Source organism: Gorilla gorilla, chromosome 3 (genome assembly GCF_029281585.2).
Source record: "Gorilla gorilla gorilla isolate KB3781 chromosome 3, NHGRI_mGorGor1-v2.1_pri, whole genome shotgun sequence".
NCBI lineage: Eukaryota > Metazoa > Chordata > Mammalia > Primates > Hominidae > Gorilla > Gorilla gorilla.
Genome location: NC_073227.2, coordinates 205,699,472 through 205,725,444, shown reverse-complemented (window position 1 = coordinate 205,725,444; position 25,973 = coordinate 205,699,472). Strand labels below are relative to the sequence as shown.

Below are 25,973 nucleotides of genomic sequence, written 5' to 3'. Positions count from 1 at the left end.
TGGAACTACCATGAAAGTTTTTCTCATTTTATATATGTTTTCATGTTTCATTAGATTTGGGGTAGCAGACTTCATGGGTGTATCAGTATATTGAACTCTAAACCCTGGTGTCCTTTAGTCAGGAGTTTTTACCCATGTGTACCCTTAAAACTGTTCATGAACTTTTGGGTATATGGGCATATTTCCGGAGACAGGACCCATCACTTTCCCTAGGTCAGAGGTTTAGGCAAACTGGCCCATGGGCCAAATCTAGCCTGCCACCTGTTTTTGTATATCCCTGCAAGCTAAGAATGGTTTTTACCTTTTTTAATGGTTGAAATAAAATAAAAAGACTATGTCATAATATGTGAACATGATATGAAATTCAAATTGCAGTGTTCAAAAGTCAAATTGTATTGGAACACAGCCATGCTCATTCTTTTCTGTGTGGTTACTGTCTGCATTCATGTGACAGTGACTGAGTTAGTAGTCAAAACAGAAACCTATGGCCTGCAAAGCCTAAAAGAATTTACTTTCTCGTCCTTTATAGAAAAAGTTTGCCAATCCATGCCTTAGGTTATCAAAAGATTCTATGTCCCCGAAAAGTGTTAGCTTGCTTCTTTCTTTTTATTTTAACTGAAACATTGTAATTGTACACATTTGTGGGGTCTGATTTGATCTTGCCATACATGTCTATGTTGTATAATGACCCAATCAGGGTAGGTAGTGAATCCATCACCCCGTGCATAAGGATTGCTTCCTTAGGCAGCAGTGATTACAAGAATATTCTTGCTCTATAAATCAACCTATTGTTCTTTGTGAGAGCCAACTCAATGACTCAACTTTATTCACTTTTAGAAAGCTGGTCAAAAGTGCAAGCCTATTGACGTGTTCGACTTTCCTGATAATTCTGATGTCTCAAGCATTGGCAGGCTGGGTGAAAATGAGAAAGATGAAGAAACTTATGAGACCTTTGGTTAGTACTTTAAATCTTTATCCTAACGTAACTCTAAAGCAACAACATTTAGGCCAGGTATAATAAAAAATAGAAGTATCTTCAAATATAAAAATTAGTTGCCTGCATGTAAATATAATGTTCTCTGGGGAGTACCTGATAATTTGAATTAATTTTTCTCACTTATGGGTACATTGAAACTAAGAACATTATCAAAGCGGCACTCTTCTAGTAGTATTCGTTAACAATCTGGTCACATGAGGACACTTACTATAGTACTCTGTAACAAGGGGAACATAGCATACATTTCTCACTTCACTCTACCATTTGATAGAGCCATTAATTTAGGGAGGAGAAGAGTATGGGTAATTTTCCTTTGTCCTAAACTCATGGAGGCAGGGGATGCTTCGGGAGAGCCAGTGGGAGAGCTTCACCTGTGTTCCTTGGAGTGTGAGGTAAAAGGCCAGTACCAGGCTGGCCAGGAGTGTGTGAGTTGTCAGTGTGGGCTGCTTGTGTCACTGGGCACTCCAGAAGCCAGAAATGACAGAGAAAATGCCATGTGCCCCCACATCTAGAACTGCAGTAGTCAGGCATTTTTGCTGGAATAAGTTTTAAGAGAATTTTGAAGGCTTTGGTTTAATTTTTTGTTAAAAGAAAATATTATACATTTTATAAGGTGAAATGTATTCACCAGAATAATGTCTTTTATTATGACTTGATAAAAATGTCCTATTTGTCTACAATCTAAATCTAAAAGATCTGAACCTAAAACCCCATAATTTTAAAAATGGAAATGAATTCACATACCATAAAATTCACGCTTTTAAGGTGTACATGTCATTGGTTTTTAATTTATTCACAAGGTTTTACAACTGTCTGCATTATCTAATTCCAGAAAATTGTTCTCCTGTAGAGAACCCTGTACCCATGAGTGGTCACTCCCTCTTCCCCCTTCCTTCAAGCCCCTGGCAGCCATGAATCTCCTTCCTGTCTCTACAGATTTGCCATTTCTGGACATATCAGTGGAATCCTAGACTCTGGTCCTTTGTGACTGGCTTCTTTTACTTAGTTTTCAGGGTTTGTCCATGTTGTAGCGTGTATCTACCTCATTCCTACAAGTTTTTATAGCTCCGTGATACTCCATTGTTTGGATATACCGCAGCTTGTTACCCATTTATCAGTTACATTTGGGTGGTTTCTACTTTTTGGCCACTATGAATAATGCTGCTGTGAACATTTGTGTACGAGTTTTTGTGTGGACTTTTTTCACTTCTCTTGGGCATATAGTGGGAGCAGAATTGCTGAGTCCTATGGTAATTCTATTTTTAACTTTTTGAGGAACTGTTTTACAAAGTGGCTGCACCACTTTACAATTCCATGGCAGTATATGAGAGTTCCCGTTTCTGCACACCTTCACCAAAACTTACTGAGTTTTTTATTCTAGCCATCCCAGCACCTCATTGTGGGTGTGAGTGTGTGTGGGGGGTGTGGATGGTAAAATATAGTTTACCATGTTAACCTTTTTTAAGTGTATTAACTCTGTAGCAGATAAATACATTCACGTTGTTGTGCAACCATCATCACCATCCATCTCCAGAACTTTTTCATCTTTCCTAACTGAAATGTTCCACCTATTAAACAACTTCCCATTCTCCCCTACCCTCAACTCCTGGCAACCATCATTCTGTTTTCTAGGAATCTGATGTGAAAGGAAACATAGAATAGTTAGTTGGTTCTTTGGTAACTGGCTTATTTCATTTAGCATAATGTCTTCAAGGTTTATCCGTGTTGTAGCCTGAGTCAGAAATTTTTTTTTTTTTTTTTTTTGGAGACGAAGTCTTCTCTGTCACCTAGGCTGAAGTGCAGTGGCGCGATCTCGGCTCACTGCAACCTCCACCTCCCGGGTTCAAGCAATTCTCCCTGCCTCAGCCTCCCGAGTGGCTGGGATTCCAGGCGCCCCCCCACCTCCCAGGACCACCACCACCACGCCTGGCTAATTTTTGTATTTTTCAGTAGCGATGGGGCTTTGCCATATTGGCCAGGCTGGTGTTGAACCCCTGACCTCAGGTGGTCCACCTGCCTCGGCCTCCCAAAGTGCTGGGATTACAGACGTGAGCCACTGCGCCCAGCCAGAATTTCCTTTTTAAGCTGAAGAACAGTCTGTATGTACCACATTTTATTTATCTATTCATCTGTTAATGGACCCTAGGGTTACTTCTGCTTTTTGACTGTGAATAATGCTGCTATTAATACTAACATGAGTGTATCAATATCTGTTTGAGTCCCTGCTTTCTCCTCTTTTGGACATTTACCCAGAAATGGAATTGCTGGATCATATATATTTTATATTTTCAGGAATCACCATTTCCTCAGTGCCTGTGTTCCCACCAGCAGGGCCCAAGGGTTTCAGTTTCTCCACATCCTTGTCTACACTTGCTATTTTCTGGGTGTTTGTTTGGGTGTGAAGTACTATCTCACTGTGGTTTTGATTTGTATTTCCCTAATTACTAATGGTGTTCAGCACCTTTTCAGTGTACTTATGGCTGACCATTTGCTTTTTTTTTCCCTTTGACCTTCTTATGTATGATTATTGGCCATTTGTATATTCTTTGAAGAAGTTTCTGTTCACCCTTTGCCCGTTTTTACATTGGATTATTTGTCTTTTTATTATGAAGTTGTAAGAATCCAGTTTATATGAGTGGTTATCTGTGGACATTTGGGATTGTTCTATTTCTTTTTTCCCCCCTTGTTATTCACAGCAATAGAGTAAATAAATCCCCTTGCCTCGTTGAGGGCAATACAAAGTATACTACTAACTTAAAAATTGTGCAGTTGATATGTTCATTATTTAAGCAGCTGTTTAGTTGAAAAAATGTTGAAGTTTGCACTGTCATGCTAAACTTTGAGCATGAAGAAATGGTTGCTTGGCTCTTACCAGGCCCCCTTACAGCAGTTCAGCTCTGTCACCACTGGCCACCTCTTCTTCTCCAAGCTCTCTACCCCTGCGTTAAGTCCTGGGTCTCTCCTGTTACTCCTTTTTCCTGAGCACCCGCTAGGAGCATCTTTCTCCTCTTTGCATCTCCTTTCTGTGCCTTTCCACCAAGTTCATTTGCTCTCCTTCTCTTTTATCTTCTTCCTCATTCAAGGTATCTTTTTATGTTATCTAAAGGCTCTGGCATCCCAGAGTAAAGCAGAGAGGAAGTAAGGGAGGCCTGGAATCTCCCCAAAGGGCTTTTCATTCAAAAATACTGAGGGCCCACTATATGCAGGGTACTTTGTGAGGTGACCTCTCTAGGCCTGTTGAGTTTATTGTTTAATGCAGTGGTCTCTCATGCAGTGTATAACGCCTGACAGGAGTGAGGAAAGCAAATGTTGGACTTCCGATTTATATTTTTATTTCATTAAAATTTCCCCAACCTGGGCAACATAGTGAGACCCTGTCTCTACAAATAATTAAAAAATTAGCTGGGCATGGTGGCATGTGCCTGTAGTCCCAGCTATTTGGGAGGCTGAGGCAGGAGGATCGCTTGAGCCCAGGTGCTTCAGGCTGCAGTGAGCTGAGATCGCACTACTGCACTCCAGCCTGGGCGGCAGAGTGAGGCCCTATTTCAAAAACCAAAAATAATTCCATGTAAGTGCAGTAATAAAGGTTTATTATTCATAAATATTCATGTATTTATCGGTGATAGGGTTTACAATTTTTATTGTTGAGGTGTGAGATCAAAAACATTTGGGAAGTGGCCTGTGTAATTGATTTTGATTTTGTTAGTTGAACAAAGATTGTTTTGTACTCCATTGTAAGGGAATAAACTACAGTACTGCCCGAATAGCCAGACTTTTAAAGTTGTGCTTCTTTTTTGTCTTTTGAAAGATCCTCCTTTACATAGCACAGCTATATATGCTGATGAAGAAGAATTCTCCAAACACTGTGGACTGTCTATCTCTTCAACTCCTCCAGGAAAAGAAGCAAAAAGAAGGTACTGGTGTATTTCAAGCAATTGTTTATTCATGGTTAATGGGATTTCTGAGAAACTCTTTAAGATAGAAGCTAATAAAAGAAAAGCATTTCAAGATCCTTTGAGCCAACTTGTTATGCTTTTTCTCAAGAGAACTGAGGCATAAAAACTTTATTAATAATTGACACGATAATTATAATAGCTGTGATAACTGACTGAATTCACACCTGATTATCCTAGAACTCATGCCTGGGAAGATAGTTTAGCTTTGAGTCAAATAAGAAAGGAGGGAAAGATTTTACAAGCATAGAATGTTAGGTGATTTTTGGGAGGTCTCTTTCATTTACAAATTCTCTATAATTATCACAAATGAGATGTTTCCTTGTATATGGTACATGATAATTACAAAGCAATAAAAAGCCTGTTTCAGATGCACTGTCCCTGAAGCGCATTGGTTTGAGTCTTTCAGATTTATGTGAAGTTCTAGGTCCAGAAAATCTCTATAAGAATGATTTCATAGAGAAAACTTGGGAGCAAGTTATATAATGCAGAACTCTTCAATAACTGCAGTACTCATTTTAAATTATTATCTAGAGCAGCTCTTTGACTTAGGGACCTCTGTTGGGTAACAGGTCAGTTCTAGTTACTAAATGTATTTAGCAAGTATCAAAAGTGCAGTGTTTTTTTGTTTGGTTGGTTGGTTGTTTGTTTTTTTGAGATGGAGTCTTGCTCTGTTGCCCACGCTGGAGTGCAGTGGCTCAATCTGGGCTCACTGCAAGCTCCACCTCCCGGGTTCACACCATTCTCCTGCCTCAGCCTCCCGAGTGGCTGGGACTACAGGCGCCCGCCACCATGCCCAGCTAATTTTTTTTTGTATTTTTAGTAGAGACGGGGTTTCACTGTGTTACCCAGGCTGGTCTCGATCTCCTGACCTCGTGATCCGCCCACCTTGGCCTCCCAAAGTGCTGGGATTACAGGTGTCAGCCACTGCACCCGGCCAAAACTGCAGTTTTAAAACAAATATCCCAGCTGGGCAGAAATCTGAGAAGTCATTTTGAGATTGTCTACACTAGGGAAGTTTTATAGTACTTGGTTATTTTGGAGACTCCACCTTTTTGTTTTTTTTTTTTTTGAGATGGAGTCTCGCTCTGTCACCAGGCTGGAGTGCAGTGGCGCAATCTTGGCTCACTGCAACCTCCGCCTCCCAGGTTGAAGGAATTCTCCTGCCTCACCCTCCCGAGTAGCTTGGACTACAGGCACGTGCCACCATGCCCAGCTAATTTTTGTATTTTTTAGTAGAGATTGAGTTTCACCATGTTGGCCAGGATGGTCTTGATCTCTTGACCTCATGATCCGCCCGCCTTGGCCTCCCAAAGTGCTAGGATTACAGGCGTTAGCCACCGTGCCTGGCTGACTCCAGTTTTATATGTTACTGAAAATCAGTAAAAGTAATACATTTGGAAAACATGTGCTCTACTTTAAACAGTGGTGAATGTAATTTTTAAACAGGAATATTTTGAGTAGGTAACACCTTCACATGGTTTAAAAATATAAAAAGGTGTATAGTAAGTCTTCATATCATGTCTACTATCCATCTAGCTCCTAGAACCCGCTTCTTCCCTCTCCCTTATTATTAATTTCTCATATGTCCTTCCAGAATTTCTTGGTGCATATAAAAGTAAATATGAATACACATTTTAACCCTTTTTTGTGTACAAAAGGCAGCATAGGTTGCTACCTAGGTTTTTTCACTTACTACATCTTAGAGATCTTTACATATCAATACACACGGAGCTTTCTCATTCTTCTACCCTTTCCACAGCATGGGTGTTCCTTAGTGTGATTATCCAGTTCTGTATGGATGGGCAGTCAGGCTGTTTCCAGTCTGTGCTGTCACTCCCAGTGCCACTGGGAGTGCCATTTCACACTTGTGCCTGTGTATCTATAGGATATAGTCATAAAAGTTAAATTCTGAGTCAAATGAAATGTGTTTGTCATATTTATAGTTATTGCCACATTGCCACCTAAGTGAGATCAAACTTGGATTTTTGCCAATGTGATAGGTCAAAAATGCTATCCCAGCCTAGTTCTAATTTGTATTCTTAGGAATGATTGAGCAGCAATCATTTAAAAGCTCTTGAATTTCTCTTTCTGCAAACTGTTTATATCCTTTTTCCTATTTTCTAGTTGATGTTGGTCATTTTCTTCATGACTTCATTTAAACATTAGTGAGGTTAGCCGTATGTTACAGTTTTTTTTTGTTTTGTTTTGTTTTGTTTTTTTACTGGTTCATCTCTCTTTTGACAAAACACCTAATGGTGGTTTTTTTTTTCAACATAGAAAATGTTTAGTTTTATTTAGATGCAGCGATATATTTATCACTCTTAGCATTTAGGGATTTTGAGTCATAGTTAGGAAGACATCTCCCTTTGTGTTTTCTTTTAGAACTTGTATGATTTGTATTAAAATCCTTGATCTTTTCTATATATAAATGCAGCTTTTCTCATTATTTTTAATAATGACTTTTAAGAGCTACTTGTTAAAAGCAAAGTTGCTATCTTTATTGGGTTGAGGTAAATTTATACATCTATTTATAAAAGCTGATCTTTATTAGTTTTGGATTTGGTTTGTTCTTGCTTTTCTAGTTCTTCAAGATGCATCATTAGGTTATTTATTTAAAGTTTTTCTTTTTTTGATGTAGGCGCTTATAGCTGTAAACTTCCCTCTTAGTACTGCTTTTGTGGTATCCCATAGGTTTTGGTATGTTGTGTTTCCATTATCATTTGTCTCAAGAAAATTTTCAGCTTCCTTCTTAATCTCTTAATTGACCCACTGGTCCTTCATTAACGTGTTGTTTTATCTCTCTGTGTTTGTATAACTTCCAAAATTCCTCCTGTTATTGATTTCTAGTTTTACTCCATAGAGAAGATACTTGATATTTCGGTTTTTAAAAAATGTTTTAAGACTTGTTTTGTGACCTATCACGTGGTCTGTACTTGAGAGTGATCCATGTGCTGAGGAAAAGAATGCATATTCTGCAGCTGTTGGATGAAATGTTCTGTAAATATCTGTTAGGTCCATTTGGTCTACAGTGCAGATTAAGTCTGCTGTTTCTTTATTGATTGTCTGTCTGGAAGATCTCTCCAGTGCTGAAAGTGGGGTGTTGAAGTCTCCAGCTAATGTATTGGGGTCTGTCTCTCCCTTTAGCTCTAATATTAGCTTCATCTATCTGGGTGTTCCAGTGTTGGGTGCATGTATATTTAAAATTGTTATATCCTCTTGCTGAATTGACCCCTTTGTCATTATGTAGTGACCTTCTTTGTCTCTTCTTACAGTTTCTGTCTTAAAATCTAGTTCGTCTGAAATAAGTATAGCTACTCTGCTCTTTTTGGTTTCCATTGACAATGGAATATCTTTTTCCATACTTTTATTTTCAGTCTGTGTGTATCTTTATAGATGAAATGTGTTTCTTGTAGGCAACAAATCATTGGGTCTTTTTTTTTTTTTCAATCAGCCACTCTATGTCTTTTGATTGGAGAATTTAGTCCATTTACATTCAGTGTTATTGCTAAGCAGGGACTTACTCATGCCATTTTACTATTTGTTTTCTGATTGTTTTGTGGCCCTCTCTTCCTTTTCTTCCTTCCTGTCTTCCTTTTAGTAAAGGTGATTTTCTCTGGCAGTGTGATTTCTTGCTCTTTTTATGTATTTGTTGTATTTATTATTTGAGGTTACCATGAGGCTAGCAGGTACTGCCATATAACCCATTATTTTATGCCATTAACAACTTAACCCTGCTTGCATAAACAAGCAAAAATAAAACTAATAAAAACTGCACTTTTACTTTGCTCCCCCACTTTTTAACTTTTTGTTTTTATTTTTATTGTACTGTTTATGTTTTGAAAAGTTATTTTTGATTGGTTCATCTTTTAGTCTTTCTACTTACAATGAGAGTAGTTTACACGCATCAGCTACAGTGTTATCTTTTTCCGTGTACTTCATATTACCAGTGAGTTTTATACCTTCAGATGATTTATACTGCTCATTAATGTCCTTTTCTTTCTGCTTGAATTACTCCCTTTAGCATTTCTTTTGGGACAGGTCTGGAGTTGATAAAATTTCTCAGCTTTTGTTTGGGAAAGTCTTTATTTCTTTTTCATGTTTGAAGGGTATTTTCACCAGATATATTATTCTAGGGTAAAAGTTTTTTTCCTTCAACACTTTAAATATGTCATGCCCCTCTCTCCTGGCCTGTAAGGTGTCCACTGAAAAGTCTGCTGCCAGACATATTGGAGCTCCATTGTAAGTTATTTATTTCTTTTCTCTTGCTGCTTTTAGATTCTTTGTCTTTGACCTTTGGGTGTTTGATTATTAAATGCCTTGAGGGAGTCTTCTTTGGGTTAAAGCTGCTTGGTGTTGGTTGTATAACCTTCTTGTACTTGGATATTGATACCTTTCTCTGGTTTAGGAAGTTCTCTGTTACTACGTTTTTGAATAAACTTTCTACCCCCTTTTCTCTACCTTTCTTTAAGGCCAATAACTCTTCGATTTGCCCTTTTGAAGCTTTTTTCTAGACCCTGTAGGCATGCTTCACGATTGTTTTTTCTTTTTTCTTTTCTTTCCTCTGACTGTATTTTCAAATAGCCTGTCTTCAAGCTCACTAATTCTTTCTTCTGCTTGATAGATTCTGCTATTAAGAGACTCTGATGTATTCTTTAGTATGTCCATTACATTTTTCAACTACTGAATTTCTGCTTGATTTATAAAATTATTTCAATTCTTTGTTAAAGTTATCTGATAGAATTCTGAATTCCTTCTCTGTGTTATCTTGAATTTCTTTGAGTTTCCTCAAAACAGCTATTTTGAATTCTCTGTCTAGAAGGTCATGTATCTCCTGTTTCTCCAGGATTGGTCCCTGGTGCCTTATTTAGTTCATTTGATGAGGTCATGTTTTACTGGGTGGTCTTGATGTTTATGGATGTTTATCAGTGTCTAGACATTGAAGAGTCAGGTATTTATTGTAGTCATTGGAGTCTGGGCTTGTTTGGATCCATCATTTGTGGGAAGGCTTTCCAGATACTTGAAAGGACTTAGGTGTTGTGATCTGCATTAGGGGGTCTCATGACCCTGACTGGTGCCCTATGCTACTGTGGCTGAGCTCGTATCCAAGATGGAAAACAAAGTCCTCTCCACTCTTCCCTCTCCTGTCCTCTCACAGAAGAAGGGGGTCTCTTTTGGAGCCATGGGCTGTGTGTGCTGCCTGGGCCTGGGGGAGGGGTGATGCCAGTACACCCTTAGCCACACCGGTTGGTGTCTCAGTAGGTCGCATGCCCCCACAGTCCGCTGGCTCCAAGCCCAGCTCAGCACTAGGAGTTGCCATCCTTGTGGCCTAGACTGCCCCTCAGGCTCACCTAGGGCCCCAGAGCACTTTAGCCCATAGTGGCAAGGCTTGTCAGAGCTCAAGCTCCTACTGCTAAGATGGGCGATTCCCCTCACACCAGGACTAGTCCAAATGCTCCCTCTGTGTGTGGGCATCAGTTTAGTTCAGCCTGGTTCTGCTTTCCACTGTTACAGGACAGCACTGAATTCAAAGCAAAGCTTCAAAATCACGGCGCTCTCCTCCCAAGAGCACAGATTCTCTGTGCCATGCAGCCACTGTTGGGAGATGGGGAAGGGGTGGTATCAGCGATTGTAGACTCTTTCCTACCTCTTCAGTGCCTCTTTCAGCAGTAGGAAGTCAAAACCAGGCACTGTGAGTACTCAGCTGACTTTGGTTTCCTGTGAAGGTGTTCCCTTTGTGTAGATAGTTGTTAAACTTGGTGTTCCTGCAGGGGACAATCAGTGGAGCCCTCTGTTCAGCCATCTTGCTCCTGGCTGTTTCCTCTCCTGTTTTTTTCTTTATGTGTAGGTGATTCTGCTGTCAGCCCTCTCTTCTCCATCCAACCCCAGTTCACGCTCATGGTTTTAACTACCTGTGTGCCACCGTTTCTCAAGTTTCTTGTCCAGCCCCTCTTCTGAGTTCCCGGATGTCTTGCACATTGGCCGTATTTCTCTAGATGCCCACAGGCACCTCACTCAACAAAGGCAAAACTGAGCTCCATTCTTTTCCTTCTCATCTAGTGTCAGTGAACTTGTTTGGTATTCTCTAGGTTAATAGTCTTGCCATTCACCCACTCCCCTGCAATCCAGCAATCTGGGGAATCAGTCCTGGTATGTTCTGTCTGGCCAGTCCTATTTTTCTGGCCTGTGACTGCCTTGAAAATCCATTTTTCCTCTCCACACCCCTGCCACCTCCCTGTGGCTGCCATGGTTTGGGGACTTCACTCTTACCAGCATTCCTGCAGTAGTTTCCTGTCTGGTCTCCTTGTCTCTTGTGCCAGCTCTCTCTGGCCTACCCTCCCATACACCTTCCAGAGTGATCTTTTGAAACCCCAGTCTCATCTCACTCCTACGTCCACCTCCTGGTAGGGCTCCCCTTTGCCTGTATGCATGGCACAGAGGGCCCCTGTGCCAGTTTGGATCCTTGGTGAGTAGACACTGAGGCAGTTAGGAATGGAAGGGGTTTATTAGTGTTATCTGTGAAGGGTAAAGTTGGAAGAAGCAGGATTGGGCAGAGATGGCCTCAAACTGCACTGCAGTGCCTACGGTTCTGAACAACCCACTGTGGAGCTCTGGAGGAATGAGGGCTGTTAAAAGGAGGCCTGGCCTGTATTGGGCAGAAACGTCGAGGCCCCAGACCCTTGCTGTGCTTACTTGTTGGCTAGAGACTGCCCACAGCTGTGGCCTCTGCCCAGCTGCTGCAGTGGATCCAGAAGGCGCTGCAGTGGGTGCAGAAGGTGCTGCAGCTGGAGGCTGGCACTGACCATAGGAGATCCATGCAGCATGCCTATGTGGGTGCCCTGCAGCCCGTCAGTCATAGCCTTTGACTCTTCCCTAGCGTTCGTTATCTTCTCTTAGAAAATACATTCTATCTGTGCTCTGTTGCACGTTTCTTGAACATGCTGGGCTGTTTTACACCACCATGCTTTTACATTAACTTTTCCATCTGCTTTAAATGTCCTTCTTCACACTTGTTTTCCTGAAAAAGGTTTTTTACCAGTCAGCGCCAAGTGTCATAACTGTGATGATTTTCCTAATACCCCAGCCGTGTCTCCACATCATCTTCTCTGTCAGATGCTTGCCAGGTCATCACTCTGCACTATCTTTGGCCTTCCCACTAGACAATGAACCCTTTGAAGGAAAGCCTCTCAATTTTAAAGTAATTTTATTCACTGTGCTTTGCATTTTGAGGTTGGTGTTAAATAAATTTGTTGTATTGAACAGAATGAAAAGATGAGTTTTCATCTCCCATCAGAAGTTAGGGCTATTTTTTTCCTTTTTAAAGGATAAAAGAAGGTGTTCCCTTTTCTGTCACCTAAGGATGGGCCTAGTGGATTAGCTTTTAGTACAAATGATGGCCCGTATTCCTGGGACTGGTAACTTGGAGAAAAGTGCAGTTCTCAGACATCACCACAGGTGCTGCAGTAATGGAACAGGTTACTTGCTTGCCTGGGATAAACTCATGTGGCCTGGGTATGGGAAGATGTGGGAGGCAGCAGTAAACCCGGGAAGGTGGCAGGCTTGTATGTGACAAATAGGATATTTCCTCATTAAATTGAGTGTGTTTTCATGTTGAATGAGCAAGTTAGAGAAGACATGTGAATATAAATGGAATGTGTATAAGATATTGATGGCTTGTACTTTTTACAGTTCAGACACTTCTGGAAATGAAGCAAGTGAAATCGAATCTGTAAAAATTAGTGCAAAAAAGGTATGTAGGAGTATTCACTCTTCTACTTTAATTTGTAATATAGTTTGATTGGATGCAAATACAGAAAATGTTGTGTAAAATATTTCATTTCCTCTTTAGATTGGATGCAAATAGAGAAAACATTCCGTAGCACCATTTTTCATAAAGTTCTATTTTTAGAATATACTTTTATAGCAAAAACCAAAATATTTTTGTAACTGAAGTGTTTTTCATTAAAGAGGTCTCACATCTCTATGTACTTTGTCAATTTTCATAGCATTCTTGTACTGTGGTTAGGTTGTGATTTTAAAAGGCAGAGTGCATTGTTGGGAGTGATTATTGTAACCTTTGATTTAGGTTTCCTGTCCTATCCACTAATTAAGTTGCCGTCTTCCTATTATGTTCAATTTTGAAGTTTAGAAGTGAGAAATGTGGACTATATATATGGTTTTCTACTATTACAGTAAGAATTATAAGCATTTCTATTTTCTACATAAGTACTGCTGTTTTTTCTTTCACACAGCCAGGAAGAAAGCTCAGGCCCATTAGTGATGACTCTGAAAGCACTGAAGAAAGTGATACAAGGAGAAAAGTTAAATCAGCAGAGAAAATAAGTACACAACGTCATGAGGTTATTCGAACCACAGCGTCTTCAGAACTTTCAGAGAAACCAGCTGAGTCGGTCACTTCTAAAAAGACAGGACCCCTTAGTGCCAAGCCCTCTGTTGAAAAAGAGAACTTGTCAATAGAAAGTCAATCGGTAAGAATGTCTGCCATCCCCTAGGAGAGCAAAAAAAGTTTATTGAAAAATTTTGGGGAAGAAAATGAAGCATTTTCTCTTTCCTTCAGATCTTTTCAAAGATAAATTTTATATTTTCCTTAATGTAATAAAAATGTTTGTTTTAGAAAATCTAGATGGTATAGCCGGGTGCAGTGGCTCATGCCTGTAATCCCAGCACTTTGGGAGACCGAGGCAGGGGGATCACTTGAGGTCAGAAGTTCAAGACCAGCCTGGGCAATATGGCGAAAACCTGTTTCTACTAATAAAGTACAAAAATTAGCTGGATGGAGTGGTGCATGCCTTTAATCCCAGCTACTCAGGAGGCTGAGGCAGGAGAATTGCTTGAGCCCGGGAGGTGGAGGTTGCAGTGAGCTGAGATTGTGCCATTGCACTCCAGCCTGGGTGACAGAGCAAGACTCCGTCTTAAAAAAAAAAAAAAAAACTAGAAGGTATGGAAAAGAAGATAAAATCATCTATAATTCCATAACCCAAAATAACCACCATGTTTTTTGGTCTATGCTGTTGAGTCCTTTCAGTGAGCTTTAATTACCCTAAGTGAGATCATATACTTATTATTAAATATTCAACAATGCATAACATTCCATTCATGGATATGCCATAGTTAATCTCTTACTAATGAAGAATTGCTATTTAAAAAATTATAAGTGCTTTGATGAATTTTGTTGTAGCTAAATATTTGTGCATTCCTTAGATCATTTCCTTAGAAAAAAACTGCTGATAAGAATTCTGGGTCTTAGGCGGGCACGGTGGCTCATGCCTGTAATCCTACCAGTTTGGGAGGCCAAGGCAGGCAGATCACCTGAAGTCAGGAGTTTGAGACCAGCCTGGCCAACATGGCAAAACCCCATCTCTACTGAAAATACAAAAATTAGCTGGATGTGGTGGCGCGTGCCTGTAATCCCAGCTACTCAGAAGGTTGTAGCAGGAGAATCAACTTGAACCCGGGAGGCGGAGGTTGGAGTCAGCTGAGACCGTGCCACTGTACTGGGCAACAGAGTGAGACTCTGTCTCAAAAAACAAAGAATTCTGGGTCTTATTGGTCCTAAAATTCTTGACATATAATATCTTTTGGTCAAGTTCTTAATATGTGATTAATTCATTTGGGCTTAATTGAATAAATAATTTATGCTAATGTTTGAAAACTTTTTGAAGTATAATAAGTTGTCCTTGCCACCCTGTCTTCTTCACCTTTCCACCTGCTAAACATACACACAGGTAACCTTATAGTTTCTTGTATATCCTTCAAATTTCCTTTTGTACATGTAAACAAATATGAATTTTTTTTTATTTTTATTTCCTGTCTTTACAAAAATTGAAGCAAACTGTGATCTCTGTTGTTGATCTGTCTTGGTGAACATCCCATGTGCACTTGTGTTCTGTAAATGTCAGTTGAGGTCAAGTTGATTGAGAGTGTAGTTCAGAGATTTGGTCTCCTTACTGTTTTGTTTTTGGTGATGGGGCATGGTCTGCTTGATCTATCAGTTACATAGAGGAGGTATTTTTTTAACTTCTGCTAAAAGTCCATTGACTTTTGATGTAATTTTAAATATGGTGAGGTTTACATCTACCATACTGTGTTTTCCATTTGCTCCTATTTTCTCTCTCTCAGAGCTCATTTTGCATTAGTTGAATGTTGTTTTTGTATTCCATTTTATTTTCTCTATTGGCTTCTTAGCTGTACCTTTTTAAATTTTTTTCAGTGGTTGCTCCTGGGTTAAAAATATACATCCTTAAATTAGCAAAGTCTCTTTAGAATCAGTGTGTTATCACTTCATACATTCTACTTAACAATTAACTACCTTCCACTACATACATGTAATTACATAACAATATTATGTATAATTCTATTTATCCATCCCCATCCTCTGTGCTGTTTTGTCATATGTTTTACTTCTGTGTTACAAGTCTAACCTTACAGTATTGTCATTTCTGCTTGAAAGAGTTGTTTTTTTAAGAAAAGTATGAGAAGCAGCAGCTCTATAGTCTTTTACCTGTTCCTCTCTCCAGTTCACTGATTGCCTGCCTGTAGATACTAGTTTCCATTTGTTATCTTTTTCCATCAGCCTACAGAATATCTTCTAGCATTTCTTACGTGGCAGGTCTGCTGGTGACAAATTCTCTCAGATTTTGTTTCTCTGGAAGTGTTTTTATTTCAACTCTGTTTTTGAAGGATATTTCACTGGCCGTGGAATTCTGAGTTGACAGATTTATTTCCCAGCTCTTTATACCATTCTGTTGTCTTCTGGTCGCCATGGTTTCTGATGAGCCGTGAGTTGTCTCTTTCCCATGTACCTTTACCTTGTCCTGTGCCCCCAATGCTGCTTGTCCTTTGTTATCGATTATGTTGTTATCCCCACGATAGCGCTTCTGGTAGGCTTTATGTGGTCTCAACCTGGCACATGGGCAGTACTCAGACAAGGACTCTTAGGACACCCCCCACAGGCACCTGTGCTCTCCTGAGCAGCTTATTCCAAGTGCTTCTCAGCTGGGTAGGATTGTCATGCCCTGCTTAGACTTCAGCTCACTATACCCCATCTAGAAATTGTATGTGTGTGGAGTGGGGGTGGTAGTCATGGGGTTCACCTTCCAAGTTTCCCCTTTCTCCAGGAACTCAGTCTTGTGTTGCCTACTGTCCAGTTTTTGAATAAAATTGCCACCCGTATTCCCCCATTTTACGGTTGTTTATGGCAAGAGAGCTAGTTTGGAAGCTGTTACTTCACCATAGCTGGAACAGAAATTTGAGCTGATTCCACATGTTGTTATCTTAAGTAATAAAAGTTCAGCTTTTCCATCAAGGCAACAATTGTTAAAAGTCAACTGAAAGTTTTATTTTCTCTTATTTTGTGATAGTTTTGTTTGCAATGCTTCGTTGTATTACTGTAGATAATTTATATAACTAATCTGTTTTAGAACTAAATGAGAATTGTAGCTAAAGTTTTTTTTCTTCTTGAGACGGAGTCTCGCTCTGTTGCCCAGGCTGGAGTGCAGTGGCACAATCTCAGCTCACTGCAACCTCTGACTCCCGCCAGGTTCAAGCAATTCTCCTGCCTCAGCCTCCCCAGTAGCTGGGACTATAGGCACGCGCCACCACACCCTGCCAATTTTTGTATTTTTAGTAGAGATGGGGTTTCACCATGTTGGCCAGGCTGGTCTGGAACTCCTGACCTCAAGTGATCTGCCCACCTCAGCCTCCCTAAGTGCTGGGATTACAGGCATGAGCCACTGTGCCCAGCTAAAATATTGAATGACAGTTTGGTGACAGTCTTAATCCTAATGTTTCAAGAGAAAGAAAACTTTTCTTAAAAACTTAATGCTTTTTTTTTTTTGTAGAAAACTCAGAAAAAAGGGAAGATGTCTCATGACAAAAGGAAGAAATCAAGAAGTAAAGCCGTAGGCTCAGGTAGAGAATGATGTTTTATACTTTGTCACTCATTCAGGAATTTCATAAGAGAAATAAGACCCTATTCTTAATTTGTTATAGTAGTAAATTGTAAGTACATAAAATTGCCACTTTTAAAAATTAGGAATATGTGACTTTGGAGTAACATTTTTTTCTAACGTTTTGTCATGAAAATTTTCAACATGCAACTAAGGTGAAAAAAAATTTATAGTATATATTCATATACCCACTACTTAGATTTTACAGTTAACATTTTATTATTTACTTTATTAGATAGGTAGTAAAGCAAGTATTAATCCATTAATCCAGTTTTTAAGGCATTTTAAAATAATGTAGACATCAGTACTTCCTCTGGAATACTTAAGTATGCACATGATTAACTGGAGTTCAGTGTGTGTTTACAGTTTTTTCTTTGAATGTAAAATGTACATACAGTACAATGTGTAACTCAAGTCACTGTCAACATGTAAAGTCTTTACTCCAGAAAGTTCCCCCATGCCTCTTTCATGTCAGTCCCCACCCCATTATCTCCAGAGGCAGTGGCTTCAGGGACGCTTTTTCTGCCCATGGATTAGTTTTGCCTGTTCTGGGATTTTGTATAAATGGAATCACGTAGTGTGTACTCTTTTGTGTAAGGCTTCTTTCACTCAGCATAGTTTTTTTGCAATCCATCTATGTTGTTTGGTGTCATTTTTATTACTGAGCTTATTCCATTGTGTGATTACACCACAGTTGATCCAGTCTCTTATTGATGGACAACTGAGTTGTTTTCAGGTTTTGGCTATTTGAATAAAGCTGCTGTGAACTTTTTTTTTTTTTTTTGAGACTGAGTCTTGCTCTGTTGCCAGGCTGGAGTGCAGTGGCTTGATCTCGGCTCACTGCAACTTCTGCCTCCCAGGTTCAAGCGAATCGCCTGCCTCAGCCTCCTGAGTAGCTGAGACTATAGGCCCACGCCACCATGCCCGGCTAATTTTTTGTATTTTAGCAGAGACGGGGTTTTACCGTATTGGCCAGGATGATCTCAATCTCCTGACCTCATGATCCGCCTGCCTTGGCCTCCCAAAGTGCTGGGATTACAGGTGTGAGCCACCGCACCCAGCCAGTGAACATTTTTATACACATTTTTTTGCGAACATATGTTTTCATTTCTCTTGGGTAAATGAAAAGGAGTGAAATTGCTGAGTCATAGGGTAGGCATATGTTAAATTTTACAAGAAACTGCCAAACTTTGCAAACTGCATTCCCAAAGTGGTTGTATAATATAGTTTTATACTCCTACCAGAAGTTTAAATGTTTAAGTGCACAGTTTAAATGTTACTAAGAATATAATGAACAACTTCATGTGAATAAATTTAAAATAGTTAGGGGAGGCTAGTGGGGAGCAGGGGAGAGGGAGAGGCTGGTCAGCAGGTACAAAGTTAGAATTAGATAGGAGGTATAAGTTCAGGTGTTCTGTTGCACAGTAGGGTGATTATGGTTTATATTACACATTTCAAAACAGCTAAAAGAGGATTTTTAGTCTTCTTACCACAAACAAATGATAAATGTATGAGGTGATGGATATGCTGAATACCCTAATTTGATTTTTTTACACAATACATACATGTATTGAAACATCACACCGTACCCATAAATATGTACAATTACTATGTGTCAATTAAAAATAAAATTTAAAAAGTGAATCCACCCACCCCCCTAAAATAGAGGAAAAGGAGATATTAAAGAAGGAATTAATTACGAAAGAAGAGTAGACTATCCTGCCAATGGCTTATGTTAACATACAGAAAATTGGGGGCCGGGCATCGTGGGTGCAACCGTAATCCCAGCACTTTGGGAGGCTGAGGTGAGAGATTGCTTGAGCCCAGGAGTTCAAGACCAGCCTGGGCAACATAGTGGGACCCCACTATGTTGAAAATTTACAAAAAATTTTCAAAACTAGCCAGGCATAGTGGCGTACACTTGTAGTCCCAGCTGCTTGGGAGGCTGAGGTGGGAGGATCACTTGAGCCTAGGACTTTGAGGCTGTAATGAGTGGTGAGCGTGCTACTGCACTGCAGCTTGGGCAACAGAGTGAGACCCTGTCTCAAAAAAAATTTTTTTTAAGAAAACAAATTGGGGTATGCTTTGCAAATTGATAACACCTTACAGATGTATAGTAATTTATAGTTTTTGTAAATGCATTCACAGATATTTTCTTGCTTGAGTCTCAATAAAAGGGAGAGCATTGTTTTATTCCATTTATCATTGAGGAAACAGCCTCTGGAAGGTTAAATGGCTTGCCTGAGATCTTATGACTAGTAAGAAAGAAGCTCAAACTAGAACCAAGGTCTTCAGATACCTGTCTGGTATATTACTGTATATTACTACAATTATTTAAATTAATACACTGAGTAATCTTGCTGTATCCTACAAGTGGCCTATCAGATAGATTAACATTCAGAAAATACAGCTAACAATGAAGAGCTTATCCCCAGTAATGTTAAATAACAGCACAATACTAAATAAAGATGCAGTAAGGTGATTAAAAGGCAGCAATGCTTTTGGTTGCTTTAGCAGAAATAGGAGAACCAGCGAGACAGCAGTTAGAGTGAAAGTGTATGTAGGGGTTTGCGAGACTGTGCACAGGGGTAAGAAGTGAGTACGGCGCCTCCTCTCTAATTGTTCAGCTGTAGCTATCTTTTACAATTTGGTGAGACTATTTTTGTGTCAGGCTTTCAGAACCCTGGACCTACAGCCAAAATATGAATAACCAGCATGTTAACTTATCTTAATATTCTAGATACTTCTGACATTGTGCACATTTGGTGTCCAGAAGGAATGAAAACCAGTGACATCAAGGAGTTGAATATTGTTTTGCCTGAATTTGAGAAAACCCACCTAGAGCATCAGTAAGTCTTTTGATGTTGTGGTATATTTACCTAATAAATTTCCCTTGAAGCACCATTTTTGCTCATCCTACAGTTTTTGTTATGTACTATTTTCATTGTCATTGTTTTAGATATTTTTACATTTTATTATAATTTTTTCTTTAATTCTTTGAAGAATTCATATGTTTTTATTTGTCCCAAATATGTAGACTTTTAAATTTATATTTTTGTATTAACCTTCTATCTTAAATATGTTGTGGTCAAAGATCATGGTCCAGTGATACCTTTTTTTTTTTTTAATTTTGAGGCTTTCTTCATGACCTGGTACATGATCTGTGTGGAATTTCTAATCATTGGATCTAGATAGAATCTCTAATTATTGGATCTATGTTCAGTTTTTCTTGGTACTTCTATTCATTTGTGCTGTATATATTTAGAGACTATTAGGAAAATCATGTTTAAAATTGCTCTGTCTTGCAAATTGAACATTTTAGTTGGTCACCCACTCTATTCCTAAACATACTTTGTCTTAAAATTTATTTTACCTGATACTAATATGCATCATAGTTTTCTTTTGCTAGCATTTGCCAGATTTTTTTTTTTTTTTTTTTTTGAGATGGAGTCTCTCTCAGTCTCCAGGCTGGAGTAGAGTGGAGAGATCTTGGCTCACTGAAACCTCCACCTCCCGGGTTCAAGCAATTCTCCTGCCTCAGCCTCCCAAGTAGCTGGGACTACAGGCATGTGCCACCCCGCCCAGCTAATTTTTGCATTTTTAGTAGAGACAGGGTTTCACCATGTTGGCCAGGATGGTCTCGATCTCCTGACCTCGTGATATGCCCACCTCAGCCTCCCAAAGTGCTGGGATTATAGACGTGAGCCACTGCACCCGGCCAGATTTTACATTCTTTTTAATTTCTTTTACTTCCAACCTTTTTGCGCCCTTAAATTTTAATTTCCTTATTAATCTTTTTAAATACAGTGTATCAGTCTTTGAATTTCAACTGTTTAGTCCATTAACATTTATTGTAATATCGATATATCTTGAACAATATGTTGATATATTGTTACTTCTTTAACTTTTTTATTCTACTTTTTGATGTTCTGAATTTTTTTTAACTTAAAAAAATTTATAACTCCCCACCTTTAATTCTAAATTAAGGTAGATAGAATTTCCCCTTCTGTTGTGTGTGTTTGTCTCTGTTTTTAAGACAACAACAAAATTTACTTAGGTATTTGATCACTTTTATCTCATATATTTTCTTGCAGTATCCTGTAGATAAGTATTTTCTCTTATTTAAGCATTTCATCCAACACCTCAGTGTGACTCTTTATGTTGCAAAACTTCTAAACCTGATTATTTTGATTATACCCTTGAATTTGAATGACAGCTTAGCTGGATATAATACTTTAGGTTCTAAATTATTTTCTTAAATACTTTGGAAACTTTGTATTCTTTTACATCAAGTGTTGCTTTTGGAAAATTTGATGTCTATCTAATTCTTATTTCTTTGAATGTGATCTGTTCTTTAGCTCTCTAAACTGTTATTTTTTTCTTTGATATTCTTAAATTTCACTATATTGAGTCTGACCTTTTCATTCCAAGGTTTTTTAATTTTTAATTTTTTTATTCTATTGCTGCTGAACAAATTTTTTTAATTCTAAGAATTTAAAATATTTTTATCCTGATTTTCTTTTTTGTTCTCTTATCCTTTGCTTCATTCACTGGGAGATTTCCTCAATCTAAGAAATTAGATTTGCTAATTTATTCTTAGAAATATCCATTCTGCCATTTGTCCCATCTGTTGAGTTCTTTATTTAACTTAGCTTTTATATTAATATTTCTGCTTTTTTTTTTTTTTTTTTTTTTTTGAGATGGAGTCTCACTCTGTCACCCAGGCTAGAGTGCCGTAGCGCGATCTCAGTCCCTGCAACTTCCACCTCCCAGGTTCAAGCGATTCACCTGCCTCAGCCTCCCAAATAGCTGGGATTACAAGCATGCGCCCCCACGCCCAGCTAATTTTTTGTATTTTTAGTAGAGATGGGGTTTCACCATGTCGGCCAGTCTGCTCTCAAACTCCTGATCTCAAGTGATCCACCCACTTTGGCCTCCCAAAGTGCTGGGATTTCAGGTGTGAGCCACCACGCCCAGCTATTTCTGCTGCTTGCTTTGTGTCTTGTATTCATGTTTTATGCTGCTAATATCTTCCTTAGAATATCTGTTGGGCTAATTTCAAATTACTGGATCAGCTATTCTAAAATACCTGTTTCTGGTAAGGTTTCGGATATAATATGTGTTTTCCGTTTGAAATAGTTGGATTCCTCCAGCATCTTGTTATTCCAGCCTCTGAGCTTATTTTCCCCTGGGCCTGTCAGCTTCTGTCAGACAGTATGTATAGAAGAAGGCCAAACCCCAGTCCCTGTTAGTGCCCGTGAGTGCAGGGGGTGGGGTAAGCCCTAGGATGGGCAGCCTCAGCGACTCCTCTCACAAAACAGCCTGTCAGGTCAGCACTTCACTCCTCGCCCTCCAGAGAGGAGCAGCAGGAAGAAAAGATGGACTCTGGGTCATCATTCTCCAGCATGGGGGTTTGGCTGGGGAAGGGTGAGGAAACAGCTGCCCAAAGTCGGTCAGCCTCCCATGTTTTTCTCTAGGCCCCACAAATCCAACCCCAGTTTCAGTCTTGAGGACACAGGGACAGAGGTCTCAGTTGCTGCAGGGGGCAGGGGAGCGGGGGTGAGCAGGCACACTATTGATGAGATCGGTGATGGGAAGAGGCAGGAGTCAGTTTCCTGCAGCTCTCTATTCCTGCCCTGGCCACAGCGCCACTCCTCACAGCAGTCATCCTCTCTACATGACCTTCCCCTCAGGGTTTTCACAGCTTTCTCCATTTTCTTGGTATTCCCTCTGTAGTTCTGGGTGAGCTTGGGGGAAGGAGCCAGCCTGTCATGCCAACTCATCATTATCATTGTGAGAAGTGCCTGTTTTACTCTTCTTTATATTCCAGAGCCAGTTTCCTGTTAAAACTAGGACAGTTCTGTTAACACACCCAAGACCATCTTGCTTGTGTTGTCCTTTACCTATTCACAAATCTCTTATAGGAAGCTTATTATAGACTTCTGATGTTTTAGGGAAAATGGCATTGTCCCCTTCTAAATCATTTCTTATATCAAGAACTTACCACCCAGTGGGTAGTAAGGACACAGGGACAGAGGTCTGAGTTGCTGCAGTGGGTAGTAAGTTCTTGATATAAGAAATGATTTAGAAGAGGCATAGTATTTTTTCTTAGACTTATTGCAGTACAACCTTGTGTTTTTGTCATACCAAATAAGAATTCTGGTGAATCACTGATCTCATTTTGTTTCCTTGACAATATGGTGTTCTCAGCCACGTGAAACACTTCACTCTTTCAAAATTAAGTCAACAACTATTTAAGGGTCTGTTTGTAATATCCTGTACCTAGCACTCACACCTGAATAGCTTCACTGTTATGTCAGTATAAACGGATGATAAGCAGTTTATGTATAAGTAGGGAAGTATGCCATGAAATGCAACATTACAAACTCTTAGAATATTCTATAGCTGATTCAATTAATTGAATTTTGCCAGATGTTTAAGTTGCTAGAATTTGGAAGAGCTGTCTTGTGTAGACCATCACCTTTGTGGTTGAAGGAATCCATTGATTTATCATTACAAGCCATATGCAGAGAGGCCTGACCAGTTTTTCTTATTTAAAAAACAAAACAAAACAAAACTTTCTTTAGAAGGAGGGTCTCACTGTGTTCCCCAGGCTGGTCTCCAACTCCTGGGTTTAGGGGACCCTCCCATCTCAGCCTCCAGAGTAGTTGAGATTACAGGCGTGTGCCACCATGACTGGCTATATTTTAAAAATATTTTAACATCTGAAAATAATGATTTGATATTATATTACATTAGAAATTCTTTTTTTTAAAGTGGGGCTTATGTAAATTTTTAATTGTGCTAAAATATAACATAAAATTTGCCAGTACGCGTTTTTAAGAACACAGGTCAACAGTGTTAAGTATATTCACGTTGTTGTGCTACCAGTCTCCAGAACTTCTTTATCTTGCCCAGCTGACATTCTGTACCCGTTAAATCACAATTTTCTATTCTCCACCCCATCTCCAGTGCTTGGCAACCACCCTTCTACTTTCTGTTTCTATGAAGTTGACTACGAATACTTCACGGAAATGAAACCATCCAGTATTTGTCTTTTTGTGACTGGCTTATTTCACTTAGCATGTCCTCAAGGCTCATCTGTGTGATAGCTTGCATCAGAATTTCCTTCTTTGTTAAGGCTGTGTATTGTGTATATACAGATAACCATTCCTCCATTCATTGTTTATCCATTCATTCATCAGTGGACACTTGGGTTGCTTCCACCTGTTGGCTGTTGTGAATAATGTTGCTGTGAACATGGATGTATAGAAATACCTCATTATTCATGAATTTTTTTGTTTAGTTCAATGTGTAATAACAAGTTACAACTTTATTTTTTTAATTAAATGTCTTCTTTTGAGATAATTGTAGAATCACGTGCAGTTGTAAGGAATAATATAGGGATTTTATCATATGCATAGGTTTGTGTATTGCATCACCTCCAGGATCCTTGTGTTCTCGTGCCCCCTCTGTCTTCATGTTGCCCTTTTATGACTACACCCACAGCCCCAAGCCCTGGAAACCACTAACCTGTTCCCCATTTCTATCATTTCATCATTTCAAGAATGTTATATAAATGAAACTCTATAGTGTGCAACCTTTTGGGATTAGCTTTTTTCCACTCAGCATAATGCCTTGGAGATTCATCCAAGCTGTTGTATGATTCCATTCCACTTCATTGCTAGGTAACATTCCATGGTATGGATATACCATGGTTTGTTTGACATTCACCCATTGAAGGAATTTGGGTTGTTTCCAGTTTGGGGCTGTTAACACACACAGTGCTGTAAACATTTGGATACATTTTTTTTTGTTTGAACCTGAGCTTCCATTTCGCTGGGATAAATGCCCAAGAGTGCAATTGTTGGGTTATATGGTAATTGCATGTTTAGTTTTGTAAGGGACTGAGACTGTTTTCCACGGTGTATGATCTTATTTATGATCCAGATTCTCTACATCCTTGCCAGCATTTGGTGTTGTCACTAATTTTTATTTTAGCCATTGTGATAGGTGTGAAGTGTAGAAATATTTTCTTTTTATTGTGTGTTAACTGTGTGCAACTTGTTAAGCAACCAATCTCTAGAACTAAAGCCTTATGAAACGGTAGCTTTGTACCCATTTGAGCAATGACTCCTCATTCCTCCCTCCCCCAGCAATCACCATTCTACTTTGTCTCTATAAATCTAACTGTTCTGGGTACCTCATATGAGTGGAATCATACAATATTTGTCCTTTTGTGACTGTCTTATTTCACTCAGCATAATGTCCTCAAGGCTCACCCATGTCATAGCGTGTGTCAGAATTTACTTTTTCAGGTGGAATCATATTCAGTCATATGTATACACATTCATGTCACTTAACAACGGGGATGTGTTCTGAGAACTGCATCCTTAGACAGTTTTGTCATTGTGTTAACAGTGTACTTAAACCAACTTAGATGGCATGTACTAGGCTTAGGTGTAAGCCTAGTACATGCCGTGGCTATATGATGTGTTGCCTATTCCTCGCAGGATACACACTTGGGCAGCATGTTACTGTATTGAATACTGTAGGTAATTGTAGCATGATGGTAAGTTGTGTATCTAAACATAGAAAAGGTACAGTAAAAATACAGTATAAAAGATAAAAAATGAGCCTGGGCAACACAATGAGACCCGTTTTCTACAAAAAAGTTAAAAATTAGGCGTGGTGGCATATACCTGTAGTCCCAGCTACACGGGAGGCTGAGGCAGGAGGATCACTGGAGTCAAGGAGTTTGAGGCTGCAGTGAGCCATGATCACACTACTCAGTCCAGCTTGGGTGACAGAGTGAGACCTTATCTCAAAAAAAAAAAAAAAAAAAAGATGAAGTATGTTACTCCTGTTTGGGGCACTTAGTAATTTATTACCTAGTATTATGTAGTATACCTAACTATATGTGCTATACTTTTACACAGCTAGGCGACACTATAGGTTTGTTTACACCAGCATCGCCACAAGCATGTGCATAATGCATTGTGCTATGACATTATGATGGCAACAGTGTCACTAGGTGATTAGAAATTTTTAGCT

At 39.3% G+C, this 25,973-nt stretch overlaps 1 protein-coding gene across 4 annotated transcripts in view; it reads left to right on the top strand.

Moving 5' to 3' along the window:
- Window positions 1–25,973, top strand: part of CENPU (centromere protein U) — a 39,143-nt gene that overhangs the window by 4,278 nt on the left and 8,892 nt on the right. For all 4 annotated transcript variants that reach the window (XR_002005687.4, XR_008679142.2, XM_004040688.5 and 1 more), the window contains exons 3-8: window positions 838–955; window positions 4,806–4,911; window positions 12,640–12,700; window positions 13,203–13,439; window positions 16,812–16,881; window positions 19,660–19,768. Coding sequence is in view for 2 of the 4 variants with exons in the window: in XM_004040688.5 (XP_004040736.3) it covers window positions 838–955; window positions 4,806–4,911; window positions 12,640–12,700; window positions 13,203–13,439; window positions 16,812–16,881; window positions 19,660–19,768 (701 nt within the window). In the remaining 2 variants the exon portion in view is untranslated. The remainder of the gene's footprint in view (window positions 1–837; window positions 956–4,805; window positions 4,912–12,639; window positions 12,701–13,202; window positions 13,440–16,811; window positions 16,882–19,659; window positions 19,769–25,973) is intronic.